At 33.7% G+C, this 16,202-nt stretch overlaps 2 protein-coding genes and 2 long non-coding RNA genes across 7 annotated transcripts in view; 3 read left to right on the top strand and 1 right to left on the bottom strand.

Moving 5' to 3' along the window:
- Positions 1-3,252, top strand: LOC129924514 (uncharacterized). Its single transcript, XM_056019564.1, has 3 exons — positions 1-240; positions 2,496-2,632; positions 2,774-3,252. Exons 1-3 carry the CDS (start codon positions 205-207, stop codon positions 2,901-2,903), a joined length of 303 nt encoding a protein of 100 aa, XP_055875539.1. The 5' UTR covers positions 1-204; the 3' UTR covers positions 2,904-3,252.
- Positions 3,253-4,043: 791 nt separating this feature from the next.
- LOC106064228 (uncharacterized) lies at positions 4,044-7,404 on the bottom strand. The gene is made up of 6 exons (XR_008776463.1): positions 7,265-7,404; positions 5,799-5,994; positions 5,418-5,580; positions 5,248-5,323; positions 4,563-4,818; positions 4,044-4,246 (listed from the first exon to the last, which is right to left on the bottom strand). It is a non-coding gene; the product is annotated as an uncharacterized LOC106064228 (long non-coding RNA).
- LOC106064229 (uncharacterized) lies at positions 4,438-5,984 on the top strand. Its single transcript, XR_008776464.1, has 7 exons — positions 4,438-4,506; positions 4,612-4,888; positions 4,986-5,123; positions 5,214-5,406; positions 5,510-5,587; positions 5,674-5,753; positions 5,850-5,984. It is a non-coding gene; the product is annotated as an uncharacterized LOC106064229 (long non-coding RNA).
- Positions 7,405-9,957: 2,553 nt separating the features above from the next.
- Positions 9,958-16,202, top strand: part of LOC106064227 (bifunctional heparan sulfate N-deacetylase/N-sulfotransferase 3-like) — a 32,073-nt gene continuing 25,828 nt past the window's right edge. The window contains exons 1-2 of one of the 4 annotated variants that reach the window (XM_056019556.1): positions 9,958-10,091; positions 14,641-15,934. In XM_056019556.1, coding sequence (XP_055875531.1) covers positions 14,921-15,934 — 1,014 coding nt within the window. In that variant the 5' untranslated portion in view covers positions 9,958-10,091; positions 14,641-14,920. Of the gene's footprint in view, positions 10,139-14,640; positions 15,935-16,202 lie in introns of all 4 variants that reach the window. The other 3 variants (XM_056019557.1, XM_056019559.1, XM_056019558.1) reach the window with 3 other exon arrangements.

Below are 16,202 nucleotides of genomic sequence, written 5' to 3'. Positions count from 1 at the left end.
GATAGCCACTGTGACATGCGCTAGTCAAGATTCACTTGGAGTTCTCAATTATCATGTTTCACGTGATAAGCGAAGACTTGCTAGGAATCATGGGCAAGCCTCTTTCTGATCTGGCAACATGGTCAAACGGGCAGTTTTTCTATTCAGTCCTCGGAGAGAACATCTGTCTTGAGGAGTTCTATTTGTATTGAGTGAAGTGTTATTATGTATCATTGGATTATGTGTTTGATATTGCATCATGTAAGTAATTATTGACGTATTGTCTTATGGCTGGATTTGCCAGAGTTTACTACTTTACATTTAATAAATATATTGTCTGCTATATAATGAGTTGATTAGTGAATTCCAATGTCTGTTGTGCTACTGTAGTTATAGTAGACATCCGCAACAAAAGTGCAATAATTCAAGAGAAGACCAGTTTAGTTAATAGACAGCAGACACTTTAATAAGCACCAGAAGAGATGTTACAAGGTTGTCTGCGCATGTGATATGATTGCTCCTCGTTACTACGTTAGCCTACTACTGATACTACGATCATATCTACGATTGCCACTTACACCTGCAGTAGTTATCGTGCACGCGGTAGCCCGCCACCTGCATTACTATGACCCCAGTGACACTTGGATTACTTTAACACAAGCACAGAGTCACCGGCCAACCGCTAGTACAATCTCTAGTAAGATTCATAACAAACGAATATTCACATTTGACTAGAGTAACACCTTTAGTAAAATCACTTCAGGACAGAAGGCTCAAAAGTAAAGTAGCAATCATACATAAAACACTGAGCCATAATCTTCAAATACAAAAACAAAATTTAATAAAATACTCTGAAAGACACAAAGATAAAGGCACATTCCTCGTCCCATATGCTAGGACAAATTTGTACAAATACTCCTTCCCTAGTGATAGTGCTATTAGAGCATGGAATGGGTTGCCTGAGCTAGCCAGGAAAACCAGTGACTTGGCAGAATTTAAATGCATGACGCGTAGGAAGTAATCATCTTTTTTGAAGTAGTGTCTGTATCATATTATTATAGCTTTTATATAGCGCTACTTTCATGCTTATAGCATGCTCAGAGCGCTTTGGTCCAATCTCATTTGTGGACCAGTTGGGGGGGGGGGGGTATCTAGGTGTTGGTTTTCCCGTGCTGCCTTTAGGCGCTCAACTCTTCCCGAGTCGGGTGTCGAACCTTGAGCCCCCTTCTAGGTAGCCAAGACAAGCCACGTTCATTTTAGCCTCTCGACCACGCTTCCCACGATAAGATCTACCGACTAGATTGCTACTCCACCATGTAGCACAGCCAGCTACGACATTAACAGGATCTTCATTTAAAGTCAAAGTGATACACACTCACTCTCTCTATATGTGAAGAGAATGATAACATTTCTCATTAAGAGATATGATACAAAAAGGCTAGAAAGAATGTTAAACATGTTTTAGATATTTTGGGGTTTTTAAAGTACTGTTTTTTTGAAGTGCCTGTCGGAGAGAATTAAGGTCAATCGAATTCTCCCGGGAAACTTCAAAGTGAGAGCATCTACCTACGAAGTGCATCATCACCAGTTCTAACGTAGAACCATTTGTTTCCAATAGGTCTTTAATACTAAAGTTATTTTTATACTAATTATTATCAGACATAGCTAAAATCTCTACTTTTCTAGATCTTGTTTTGAAATGCTATTAATATGCGCGGTTCGCATTATCATCTTAATAATAATTATTATTAGGCCTACCACATTAGGGCCAATTATAATAGGCGGTTCCATCATTACTTTCATGATCTATTTAAGTATGTGACAGTATGTCTAACCTTTTAAACGGACATAGACCTAGATTTGTGGTGTATGGCGTATCTAGGAGGGGTAGCTAGATCTAGATCTACTTAAAAATTTAGATTTCAGATCTAGATCTAGTAGATCTAAATTAGGAATTAAAACTATTAATAATTTGGCCTATCCAGATCTGGCGTAAATATTGACAGAATATATCAATTAAAATTTAGATTTCAGGTCTAGATCCCGATCTAAATATTTTATTAATAAATAATTTTTGTAATTAGTTTCTAGATTATAATTAGTTATTAGTTCTAGGTGTAGATCTGTATAGGCTATCTAAAATAGATTTATACTATAGTCAGTAGAGTAGATTTCTTCATCTAGATTTAGAAATGACCAAAAATGATAAATTGTGCAGTTTACATTTAAACTTTATGTACACATGTTCTAGATTCTATAGATTTTAGTGTCTAATCTTCACATCTGAAAGATCTAGAATCTACTCTAGATCTAGCATATTGACATTATCATCATTATAATTTATCAATTATTTTCTATAGTTTTTTCTAGATCAAGTTCTAGACTTATTAAATTAGACCTTGAATCCCTAGTTTTTTTTTATTTTTGATGTCTATTTTAATATATATATTCTAGATTCTACGTCTATATAATATAGACTACATATTTAGCCAACATTTTTATTTTTTAATTTTCAGCAATGCCAAGTCATAAGAAATTTTGCCAACACAGAGGATAGCATCAAGGAAATACAAGGACAGAAAAAAGAGTGGGAAGAAGGAACTCATACCCAAGCTGAGATTGAGGAGTACATGGCCACAAAGGAAAAAAAAAGGTATCTCGACTTGTAAAATATTTGTAAAAAAAATTTTAATCAGACCTAACTTTGAGACTGTAGTGTAGTAGGTTATATATACTTGCCAGTGGTAATACTTAATCTTATTTATTGATTAAAATATACTGCTTTAACTTACAGGCTGTATGCAAGAGACTATTACTTTAAAAAAAAAGGCATATGCTTCTCGTCAAACACAGAACAGTTTGGTGCCACACCAACCACTTCAAAGCCAGAAAAAAACAAAACTGAAAGAATTTTCGCCAAATGAGCGTTGGAAATATTTTTCCAGTCAGCTATAAGGTACAATCTAAATTTTTAAAATTTATTTGGCCTTAAATTCATTAGTTTTATGTGTAGGCCTACTGTAATAAAATGTATATATATATATTTCCTTCTTATGACCTTTTTTTGGTTGTAAGCAAAAAGAGAGGAAAAGAAAAATGCGCGAGGAAGCTAAGTTGCTTAGGCTGGCTAACAGTCCTGTTAGCACTTGTGATGGGACAAAGCTTCTAAAGTAGTCAACTTACAATTTGAATTATGAAGTAAATATATATTCTCTTTATCCTAGTATAATAAATAATATGATACTTCACCTTAATTCTATTTTACTATTTTTCTTGATGTTCCTTATTTTCAGTTCGAATAAAAAAATAAGCAACTTGGTTTGTCTCCTATGGATTATGCACAGACAACCCTCAATTTACTGAAACCACTAACTCCAGTAAGCAATAGGCAATAAGAGCATTACAAAAAAAAAATAAAACATCCTTGCCGTTCATTTTTAAACACAGAGGAATCAGACAATTTTAATCTGGAGGAAGAACTGGGCATTCAACTTCAGGATGTACTGTTGTATGGACAACAAGAAACAACTGAAGAAGTAGGAAAACCTCTTCACAATAAAGTGCAGGTAATAAAATAATTTTCTCTTTTGTTTTTAAGTATATAATAATTTATCAATGTATTTATACTTTCTTTTCTTATTCACAGCTTTTTTTTTACCAGTGTTTGATATACTACGCATGCACGGTATTCAAACATGCTGAGCAGCACTGGTGATGGTGGTAACCATCAAAAAGGCACATGAAATGTTCTGGGCAAAAAATCCAACAATGCAGATAGACCTGACTTCATTTTAAAACCTGAGATTAGACTTTTGGGGCCAGTTCCTGTGGAAAGCTGCCTGTGCATTTATTGCACAAATGTTTGGTAAATTTAATGCATTTCTTATTCATTGAAAGAAAATCCTCTTGATTTAATAACATGTACTCCCCTAAATACCGTTTTTTTTTAAATTTTCAGTTTAATGATAAATGCCTTCAACAGAAATTTAGGGACATCAGGCCAGCTTCCTGCTGGGACGACTCTTTTGTTGTCTTTACCTATCCCACATTAGAAAAAGAAAAGTTGCCCAACATTAAATGCATTGATTATATCTTTAAATGTTTTTATATGTATCTCATATATATTTATGTATTTTTTTGTCTTTTGTTGGAGCCTGTAAAGTGTGTCTCAACAGAATGAGACCTTTCAATGTCTTCTGTCATGACATTTATGGCTGTCAAGATGTTCTCTGGAAGAAGTGGACCAGAATCGATTGCAAATTTGAACCTATTGAAAGAGAGGTGGCAATAATTTAAGGTGTGTACAGCTTTAATTTGTACACATTATTTATAAATAAATTAAGGTGGCAATAAGGTGTGTACAAATTTACACATTATTTATAAATAAGTTAAAGTTTAAATTAAAGAATTTATATATTTTCTTTATTTTATAATGGAATTACTTATTGATCTTCGAACTTAGGAACCTCTTTATCTAGCAACTTTTTGTGGCATTCTGGCAACAGAGCCCAACAAATCTGGAAGAAAGTAAGTATAAATAATGTTTTAAATGTGCATAGTTGATTAGTGCATTTGATACATACCATATTGTATGCCTCAAGTGTTCTATAGTAAGACTTTTTTTTTTTTCAGATGAGCTTGTTATGGTGCTGGATTTCAAGGAAAATAGGAAGGCTGCCTATGCAGAAGTAAAAAGTGCTCATTTTGGGAAAAACCAAATCAGTCCACTCAGTGGTGCCTTTCTAGAGGTGTGGCAATCAGAGTCTATTATTTCTCTCTGAGGACACTTGCCATGACCATCATGCTGTGAAGTCCTTCACCATACAAGTTCTGGATCTTCTAAAAAAAAAAAAAGACGTCTTTTTCGAAGGTAACAATTTGGAGTGATGGGGCAGCCAGCCAGTACAAGGTAAATTATAATAGTGCAAGATTTCAACTAAATAGTACTTAAACTAGTTATTAGTAATAACTACTATGAATTTGTCTCGACACTTTCTTTCCAACAGGGTAAGGGCACATTCTGTTACCCTAGCAACATGCTGGGTCTGGATGTGCAGTGGTGCTATTTTCGTTAGGAGCATGGCAAGAATGAGTGGGATGGTGAGACATGATTGTCTGTCTAAGCTAAACACAAACCCTCACAGGTAAAGACTGTTTTCACTTCATGTGTACTTTTCATGTTTAGTCTTTAATAAGCAAGTATGATTAATTAAATGCTTGTTTTTCTCTTAAAGCAATACATTGAGAGGGACAATAACAATGACTCACTTGCAGCCGTAAATTGCACCGGTACTAAAGGCTGGCTGCCTATGTCCTAAGAGCTCCACCGGCTGTGCTGTTGTGCCTATAGACAGAACAAATTCAACATGTGTAGTGTATAAATGCTGACATGGTTGGGGAATATGAAGTTCACAAGTTGAAACCAAAGTAGGACGTACATTTTTGTAAGCTTTCTAATTTCAATAGAATTTAGAAATAGTTTCCCATTAACTTGAATATTGTTTTGATTCATATCTTATATTTTCCTTAGCATGAATGTCAGTCTCAACAATGGCTTTTTAGAGGATCCAGATGTTCAGAAGAAAAATTCAGTTTCTGAGCCTGAAAGGTACAAAAATAGAATTGTAGAACAAAACTCTTAATTAATAAAAGTTAGTATGCAGGCAAATATATATATAATCATTTTTTTTTCAGTTCTGTGTATCAGCTAAAAGTTGGAGACAGTCAAAGTGCACTGCAGCATAAATAAAGTCAAGAAGATTTTTTATGCTGTGGTAAGTTCTATTTGTTTGTTTTTTATAACTACAATTTATATTTACCTTGATGGCTTGTCATAGAAAATTAAATTTGTCATTTTTCTTCTTGACCAGGTGATTGTTGCTCCTGAACAAAGTGCTGATATCAGCGTCAAGTTTTTAGAAAAGAGTGGGACATCCTATGTATTCAGTGACCAGTTGGATGTTGGGCTCATTGCTCCTGGCCTTCCTGATTTTTATACATGGGATTTCATTCCACCTGATAAACATTGTATAGATAACCAGGGAAAATTTTTAGTTACATTTTGAAATGAATATTTTGAGACTTGACGTTAACTACATTAAGTGATGGGCTGTGATTAGTGTGAATTGAGAGCTGATCATGTATTGAATTTTTCTGTTTGATCCTTAGTGTATGTAAATGTTAATGAAAAATCAATATTTAATGAATTAATAATTAAAAACAACACAAACTTAAAATAAATTTTGATAAGGAAATATCATCTACTTTTGTTTAATAATTTTGTTTTATTGTTTTTCATCAGATCAGAATTTCCAACTTAGCATTCTTAAAGAAACCTAAAATTTATTTATAGTAATGTCAACACAAAACCATGGTTATAAACTTAGTGAAAGTAAATCTAAGCTAAGCTGGGATCTCTATAAACATTATAGAATACTGGTATAGATTACACAAAATTAAATAATTTTTCATCAAATTGGAGTTTCAATCTTGAGGTCAATAATATTACATGTACTTAAACCAACATAAAACAATAATTAATGAAATAAATAAAAGTATAGTAAATTTTAAAAAACTTTTCATCAGATTAGAAATCCATCTTTATATGTTCTTTAAATTAAGAACTTGTATTTTATACTAATGTGACAACACAAAACACAGTTGTTTCTTTTATCTGGTTTAGTGGAGTACAATTTAAGTGTCTATTTCAGTGATCATTTCCTCTTAGCTGAAAAGCCAGTGTTGTCTCTTTGAAACCTAAGCTTATATTCTTGGTAATTGGAAGTCCGGAAATTTGGATTTTCATATAGGCCTAGTTTCCGAAATGGCGTCCTGGTGGGTGGGATACACCGTCCCGAGCTCCCCAACCTGAACATTGAGTGAATACCAACAGTTGTTCAACCTGAACACTATTAATGATAACATAAGTTAATGTACATTAGTTAACAACAAGATTGTACGTTTATCAATTTAATGAATGTATGAAATATTATGACATGAGTGATGAATAAAGGCCATTAGTATTTAGAAAGGAAACGCAAGGTACCGTATACATATTAGGCAACGAACTATATCACACCTTAAACTCGGTGCCATACTTCAATCATGACACAGCCTACACCCAATGCCTTAGATGCACGGGTCATATCAAACAAAACACTGAATCAGGCATGACTACGACCCTAAATAATAAAAATTAAACATTCCTTGAGATCGCCATTCCCAAGGTCATAGGACCGAGTTTCGAACTACGACATTCAGAAAACAGTAAAATAAACTAACTTACCCAATACTGGGGAAGAAAACATCAACTCAGCAAAGTCAGCACAACCGCAACAAAATAAAAACGTAATGACAAGACGCACCCTTAGGAACAGAAACTCACGAAACCTTATGGTGCTCAAAAGAAAATACCAAGCAAGATGCGCACGACACTGTAGGCAAAACCTTTTTTCTTAGCATGTCATATGTACTTGACAGCACTTTTTAACGTACTTTGTAACTTCTGAAAATGCACGAATAGTTGTCACAAATGACACAAGTCCCTTGTGAATTTTGATGGCTTATGAACATCTTATTTTTTTGACTTATTTAATAATGGTCCACTAAGTGCTTACTTACATTCATTCAAATATCATATCGTATCATGTTATTGCGTAGAAAATCAAAGCGAGGATCGTTGCAACTTATATACAAGTCAGAAGTCATCAATAACACATGCAATTAAAAAAAAAAATTGAATTCTGATAAGTGTAATGTGTTAAACATGGTTTATTTTGGTTTACAAGACACTCAAAACAAGTAGTGATAAAACCTCTAGATCTATATCTTGCTCAGAAGAGTAGGCAGCTGTAGACCTATAGATCTAGACCAGGGGTGGGAAACATGTTTGTGTCGATGGCTGCATTAAAAAAAATGAGAATGGGGGGCCGTATATAGGGCTTGCATATACATTCGAAGAATATTATACTTAATGTGAAGTATTGAACTGTTTACACTCGTGCGTAATGTTGCGGAACTAGCTTACTAGTTGTTGTCCTTGTGACTGCCGTCTGTCACCATCGACCTATGATTACACTTGTCTAGTTTCTACATATGTGTGTGTACACAAATAATGTGAACGTTTAGCAGCACAACTTTGTGGAAGGACAGCTTCTAGCACCCATCAAACTCTCGCGGAAGTACTGAATGGAACTTCTCTTTCAGCTTATAATTTGCTTGGAGTTATATATTATGTCCTCTGGAACTGAATCAGCTTCGGCGCTAAATGGTGAGCTGATGATGAAACTGGCTCATGACATCTTAAACTTTACTTTAATAAATTCCACAATTAAGGAATCTAAATCAGTCTTGTACTTTTAACCAAACCATTTCACTAGAAATTGTTTCATCTTTCAGCAAAGGAAAATGACAAAACCTCTTCAATCGCTTGCCTGGAGAAATGGGAAAGCTTGGTTTGAAAAGATTTTAACATGCACTTACATTTCATGTGCAAACAACCCATTACAATAGTTTTCATCTAGCATGAAAAACATGAAGTCTGTCTTCCACTCTTCATTGTCACAATGTCCTTCAAGGAACATAAACATATACGCCTACATTTCTTCCTTGAGTATTTATATTTTTCTCATTACCATGACACATAAGCCAGCGGATACATTGGAATATTTTGTTTTTAAATCTTGAAGTACTTCTCGGAACTGCCTGTGATTAAGATTCGTAGCTCTAATAAGTTTGATTATTAGAGTAGGCCTATGTGGAATTATAATACGTCGATATTTTATGCAGCTTTGTGCATACTTTCTTGTTAAGAGTTTATGGTAGGGATATTCTTTATTTAAAAAAAAAATGATTTTTTAGCTGATTTTCTCAGTGAAATATCGAGCTCCATCAGTTGTTACACTTGTCATCTTGTTCCAAGTATACGGTGTATACCTAACACTCAATACATTTCTTCAAAGCATTGAATATAGCCTACTGGCCTGAGATTGTATCTTTGACTGAGTGTATTGAAGTATAGCCAATAATAGAATATGCATCCTCCGTTTGGGACCCCTCAACTCAAGAAAACATTAAGAAACTGGAACAGACACAAAATAGAGCAGTGAGATTCATAACAAACAAATATTCACATTTCACTAGAGTAACACCTTTAGTAAAATCACTAAATTTAGAAAGCCTTCAGGACAGAAGGCTCAAAAGTAAAGTAGCAATAATACATAAAACACTGAACCATAATCTTCAAATACAAAACAAAATTTAATAAAATACTCTGAAAGACACAAAGATAAAGGCACATTCCATATATATATGCTAGGACAAATTTGTACAAATACTCCTTCTTCCCTATATAGTGCTATTAGAGCATGGAATGGGTTGCCTGAGCTAGCCAGGAAAACCAGTGACTTGGCAGAATTTAAGTCATTGGTTAATATGCATGACTAAATGCATGACGCGTAGGACGTAATCATCTTCTTTTTTGAAGTAACGTCTGTATTATATAAGATAAGATAGCCAATAAAAAAAAATCTTCGTTTACTTGAACATTTTTATAATGTGAAAGTTTCAATAATTTATTTAGATCTATTTATAATTATTTTTTAAAATAGATTTCCATTTTTATTTGTTTATACTGTGGTCACACCTGATTTATTTTTGTGTCCACGGGCCGCATAAATAATACACTAGCTCCGGCGGGCTGTAATTTGCCCACCCCTTATTCTGACCATGACAAAGACCCATGCTAGAATTAGATTTAGGCTACTTGTCTAGAGATCTAGATCTAAAAAGAATTAAACTAGAAATCTAAAAAAAAAAAAAAAAGTTCGGTATCAGCAACTATACGTAGGTTCAGATACGACGTAGCACTATGAAAAGAGAGGGGATTGAAGTATGAAGTATTCCTCCTTTATTTTGTTGGACGCATTTTTTTTGTACACTTATGAAACCTTTCAATTCATTCAACATTATCAATTATAAAACTACAACTTCCGGATAAGAATAACAGAATTTACTTTCCAAACATAAGAATAGTGAAAGACTAGATCTAGACTACACAGTTTTCTGTAAAGGTCTAGAATACAGTTGACGACAGTTAGATCTATTTAATTCCAGTAATTCCTAGCAGAACTGAACTTATTAAATATATTCTTGATCAAGAGTATTCTAGTCTAATGCACTTTTTATTTAGATTTTAGATTAGAAGTCTAATTCTAATGTCTAATTAAATACTAAAAATAAATAGTATTAAGTCAATTAAGTATAGGACTAGAAGAATGTCATTGTCACTGACTAGTCACTAGATCTAGGTGTAGGAGTACTACTAGGAGGTCTAGATCTAGAAGTTAGAAGCTACTAGAGTTAGAGTCTAGACTTGAGTCTGAGACTTAGTCACTCACATTTAACTCTAGATCTAGACTCTATATTAAATTAATGAAAAAAAATTATTATATATAAATTATAATATATTATAATTATTTACTCATAGATCTAGATCTATAGTACATAATTATAATATATATACTATATTACTATATATTGTATATATATTATATATATATACATAATCATAATTAATATAGATCTACTCATCTAGGATGTCAAAGTACCTTCTCTACTAGATCTATATTAATAATATAGATTATAGTTATAGATTTAATTATTCTAATATAGAGAAATATCTTTTCATGTTAATAATAATTTGCGATGGTAGAGCTTTAGGGTGGAGGTTTATGAGCCTATAGGCATAGCTACTATTGGACCATTGAAAGAAACATCAGATGTGGGTGGTATAATATCTAGATCTACTCTACTCTTTCACGATATTAACTATTGTTGATATGGATATGTCGCTATTTTGAAATTCCTGATCTGTGACTTCACTCCCCCTGGTACAGTTTCCTAATAATTATGGGTCAAGGGTTACTGTGCATAAAATTTAGCACAATCAGACTCTCCCGTAATTTTATTCAAAATAGAGATTGATAGACAATTTTTGTCTGTATTTGCGTGTAATCTTATTGTTAATGTAATGTACCAAATAATAAAAAGAATACGCTTACCTTCAGCTTTGTGGAAATTAAACAAAAATCAGTACAATTTAGCACAATTAGGTCTGAATCTAGCTGGCAGAGTGCTGACGGTACACTATTTAATAAGCTATATATCTTGTTCTAATTATAACTTTACCGCAAACTGAATATATTTTAAAAGAAAAACGAGGCTATTTGGGGTTAAAAGTTGAGCCTAACAATTAATTACCTGTACCAATAAATAAATCTTGGAAACTTATAGAGTCTACGAATTTATTTTTTATGGGAAAAAAAATATGTAGCTTACTTCCATTGTTTTTTTTTTGTTTTTTGTTTGTTTGTTTGTTTTATTGCTTGATATTTATAGTGATAGGCTGCATGGATACTAAGATAACAAAAAGGCCTAATAAAAAAAATGTTATCATACAGAGCTCTCCAAATGAAACTATTTTGCAGTAGAAAACTTAAAGTTGACTGTGCCCTGGGTATGCCCTGTCAAATCGTCTCATCCTGGATCCAGGCCTGTTCAAGCTTTCACATTCACCAGTTCCAGAGAAAACTTTGTGATTGGTTTATATCCTATAATAGAGCATAGTGAGACATAGATCACTGTGTGGAGTAGTGCAGTCCAAACATCAAAAAGCAGCTAGTGGGAAGAAAGGTCCACTATTATTCGCCTTAGTAAAATGCAAATGGAAAGACAGTGGGGTTATTATTACTCTTGTTCATTTCCAAGCCCCAATACCCTGATGCATATATGAGTGACGAGAGAACTGTAGACTTTCAGTTTTGTGGATATGCTGAGTCCTCTCCGTTGCCACACTTGTTCTTGAAGTCTGCCAAAAGCAGCCCTGGCACGAGCAACACGGAAGTCTACCTCGTCATCTAGGTTGGCATTTGCTGATATTGTGCTTCCTGATAGACAAACTTTTTGACCACAGAAGTAGCATAGCAACTTAATGGCATTCAATTCCTGGTATTCACTAGGTATGGATGTTTCTAGATGGGAGCAAGTTGGCATTTTCATTGCACTAGAAGAGATTTTGATCACAGAATTGTAAGCCAGCACATGCGTTGTAGCTGTTTCTAGAACAAGTGCTTTGTAGAATAAGAGATGTCTTTTCCAGTAGCTGTCAAAAAATGTAGTTCTTTACCTTGATATAAGTAGCCTTGGGTGCGTCTATGGCCATCGAATAGGACGATACATCAGTGATGAGCATGTATACCATAGCAGATACAGGATTTTTCAAAAACTTTAGTTTAATATCTTGGTTAATATCCTTGGATCACAGAAAATTCTGAAATGTGTCATACCAATGAGTCCATTTTTCTGAGGCCAGAGGAGCATTTGCATCAGGGTCCAACTCTTTCGGTCTAAGTAATTTATCCATTGTTGATTAAGAATTCCAACACTAATCACCACACATAATCATGTTTAATAAATTGTAATGAAATAACTCTACCGATACTAGAATATTAATATCATGGCTTTATTCAACAAAATTATAGTGAACGAGCACCAACATGTCTCACATGAAATTGTAGAAGTACTATGAACACACACACAATGGACATGACCTTCTGACATGCAGAAAATAACTCCAGTTACACTACAGATACCAAGGAAAATTAATCCTTCAGTATTCACAGATATGGCTAAATATATAGGGTTTTGTCCCCTTAGATAATTGACCATGCTATTTCTCTCACACCCATTCTCAGATCAAGTTAAAATTTAAACACTTATCTATTGTACTTAACAAAATATGAATCAATAAAAAAAGTAACCATTTAGTCAATTAATTATTGGTTATTATTTATTTGTTACGTATACATTATTAATATAGTTGTAAGTGTGAAGTTCTTTCCCTTAGATAAGCTAAAGCTGCTTTTTTTTTAAAAGGATATTGTATATATTTGTATATTTTGCTTGTTTTAAAAGTTGGAAAAACGTAAGTTGTGACTATCTGACATTTTATCCTGTTGAAAATGTGACAGTACTAATATACATAAGAGAGCGTTTTTGATTCTTGCCCACAATTAAACTCATAGCAATGTTCTTAACTTTGATAAGGTGATAATATTATATTATTACTATTACTACTTAGAACTATACTAAACATGTTGAGTCTATAATAAAGTACTCAGAAAGACTCAAAGATAAAGGGGCATTTTTTATTCCTTATATGTTAGGAATAATTTGTACAAGTGCTTCTTCTTCCCTTTGGCCTTTAGAACATGAAATGGGTTGCCTGAATCAACCAGGAAAACCAACAACTTGGCAGAGTTCAAAAGTCTCTAATTAGCATGCATGACTAATTGACACATGAAGATAAGGACATATATCTTGTTCATTTCTACCCACATCAGTTTACACTTTAAGGCACCCAAACCTCACTAGGCCTATGTTGTAGTTGATAACATTCATCTACGTCCAAATTCTTTCAGGTCTGTTTCGCTATATACTCCTTGTCCTCTAGAATTCAGTCAGTGATTTTCTTGATATTATAATCCATTTTGCACATAATATAGGCTAATCAGCTTTAAGGTTGACAGGCTGTCACTGTCCTGAATTCCCCATTTTAAAAGTTGGCAGGGGATATATTTAATAGTTATTTTTTTAAGATCAGATGAAGGCATCTGAAAAGTTTTTTGATCTTACTTGTATTTATTTCCCTATCCCTCACAAGATTCTTATTCAAAATGAAGATTGAAAACTTTTTTTCTTCTCTCCTTTCTTACAAGATTTGTGATACAGTGTTTCTTTCTTTGTATTAAGATAGGGGAGTTTCAATTTATTTTAACAACTTTTTATATAATATATGTATGCTTTTTGAGAGAATCATAGACTATAGAAGGAGTGGCAGAAAAGTAATGAGATTTTTAATTTACTAAAGTGTTTTGTTTTTTTTTCAAACATCAATATTATCCCCTTCTCTTTGGGCAGCCACACACAAATGGAGATGTTGTTTACCTCTTTTGAAAGTCTTCAACTTGTATGGTCTTCAGCTTGTCAGCTATATTCTTTTAGATGTTTTCTAAAGTCCCAAAATGACATGATCCTTTTCAGTTTAGGAAAAAGTCACAGGGGATGAGATGGACAAAGTGGTTGGAACACAGGAATGCCTTTTGAGATTGAAATTTCTGTGAGGTAGAGGACAGTGTGACATGGGGTGTTGTAAGGATGGAGTATCATCCATGTGTCTGCAATGTCTACTAAAATGAAGTCTACTAAGACAAAAACTGTTATTTCACCATGTCACAGAGAAGCTTTTAAACCTAACCTTTACTGATCACTAGCCTATTATTATTAATTCAGAATAAAAAGAACATGTGACATCTGTTTCAGTTGTTCATATAATTATGTTAGCATTGTAATTAGTATTGATCGCCAGCTGCATGTCTCAGTGGTAGCTTGACTAGAGTACAATATAATCTTCATTTTTTTTTCTTCATAATCTCTTTTTTTTTTATTATTAATGATGTTAGCTACTTGACTGTATCTTTATTACTAATAATCCTTTCAGCATCTCTAACTTACAAACATAGTTTATATATTGAGTGAATTTTCTAACTCATTTTTTATTTCATGAAACGTAAAAAAAATAATTTCTTGTGACTTTTCTTTCAGAACTTATGGAAAGTTTTACATTTTCAGAAGATAATCAAGCATAAATTTGAATTCTTAAAATGGATTTTATGATATCAGTGGCATCTTCATTCTTGGATGGAACATGACTTTATCATCAAACCAAACAATGCAGATTCAACAAAGGGAAGCTAAGTCACTTTCAGAAGTCATTAAAAAAAAAGAAGAGCCTAGTGCATTTAAAGAAATGTGAATGCAGCATGTAATGTTGTTACAACCAGAATTTATTATCTGACCTGACAAGTGAATATAGTGCCTGAACATGTTGTTACGCAGGGAAATGTTCAGATGCTATAACTCTGTGACCAGGCTCCTTTCCTGCAAGCGTTGTTCCCTGCTGAGATCATTGGTTCTCATTTTTGCTTTGAGTATAGTCTCTAGTCTTTTCTTCCTTTATCGTGTCATGGACACTGGCCTTCATGTGCCACGTGCAAACCCACCTGTGCCACACATTCGATGTGATTCTCAGCCATATTCCTCCAATCTTAATGTTGATGTTTCAAGTCATCATAGACTGGATGACAGACTTCGAGTAGCTCACAGGGCTCTGCTTATTACGGAGGTGCCAAATTCTAAAAATGGTCAGCGGATAAGATACTTTCTCAATGCACTTCGCATCGAAGTGAAATTTGAAATTAAGTCTAAGGCTATACCAACCCTGACAAATAAAAAATCTGGACGATTTGCTGTGATAATTTTTGAAAACTATAATACATATCTAGATCTGGATACTTGGAGTAGGCAGCTTGTAGATAAGTATTGCCATGACTATCGCATTGGTATACTTAGTTTTGTTCGACCAGTTGATGAGAGCACAGACAGTTTCAGGCATGTGGACAACTACCATATAAGTTTTCACTATAATTTAGCTTTAATGGACTTCAGAATTGGTGAAGCCACCACTCTTTGGAGGATAATGAAGCCTGGTTCTATATGGAAGGGAGCTTTGCCAGATACATGGACAATATTTAAAAGCAATCATTCAACGTATCAACCTTTAGCCTTTTCAAGGATATTGGGGCGTTTCTCAGATGCAGATCCAAAGTCATACAGTTATGTTCCTGCTATTTTTGATGAAGGTAGAATTGATGGGATTCCTAAAGTGCTGCTTGGGAGTGATCTGAACTTTTGGCTGAACTCTATTGTGATGATGGATGCCCTTTCCTATTTGTCTTCTGGTAGGTTGGGGCTACCATTGGACAGATATATACAGGTGGATGTGGATGACATATTTGTGGGCAAAGAAGGCATTCGTATGAAAGTCTCTGATGTAGAGGTAAGCTGTCATTCAGTTTGATGTATTATATATGCAAGTACTATTCACATTTTGTTGAGGCAAGAAGGAACTATATTGGAAAGTGAATTAGATTTAAAGCAATAGACTAGTTTCATAAGACTTGACTTTCTCTGGATGAAACTTTTTTTTTTTTTTTTTTTTTTTTTTTTATCAAAGCTTATATATCAACTCACTTTGTCTTGTTTATCTGTCTGGTAAAAAATTAGAACATGACATGTTTTTTCTCCCATTTCCCATTCTCTGATCA

The sequence above is a fragment of the Biomphalaria glabrata genome, chromosome 2, assembly GCF_947242115.1.
Source record: "Biomphalaria glabrata chromosome 2, xgBioGlab47.1, whole genome shotgun sequence".
NCBI classification, from domain to species: domain Eukaryota; kingdom Metazoa; phylum Mollusca; class Gastropoda; family Planorbidae; genus Biomphalaria; species Biomphalaria glabrata.
The sequence above is the reverse complement of the archived record's forward strand: the minus strand, read 5'-3'. Positions and strand labels throughout refer to the sequence as shown.

Excerpts from the sequence above, each read along its gene's own strand:
- LOC129924514 (XM_056019564.1), top strand. The coding sequence starts at position 205 with ATGTATCATTGGATTATGTGTTTGATATTGCATCAT. Across the intron at positions 241-2,495 it reads TGTGTTTGATATTGCATCAT|CAATGCCAAGTCATAAGAAA; the intron begins GTAAGTAATTAT and ends TTTAATTTTCAG. Across the intron at positions 2,633-2,773 it reads GCCACAAAGGAAAAAAAAAG|GCTGTATGCAAGAGACTATT; the intron begins GTATCTCGACTT and ends TTTAACTTACAG.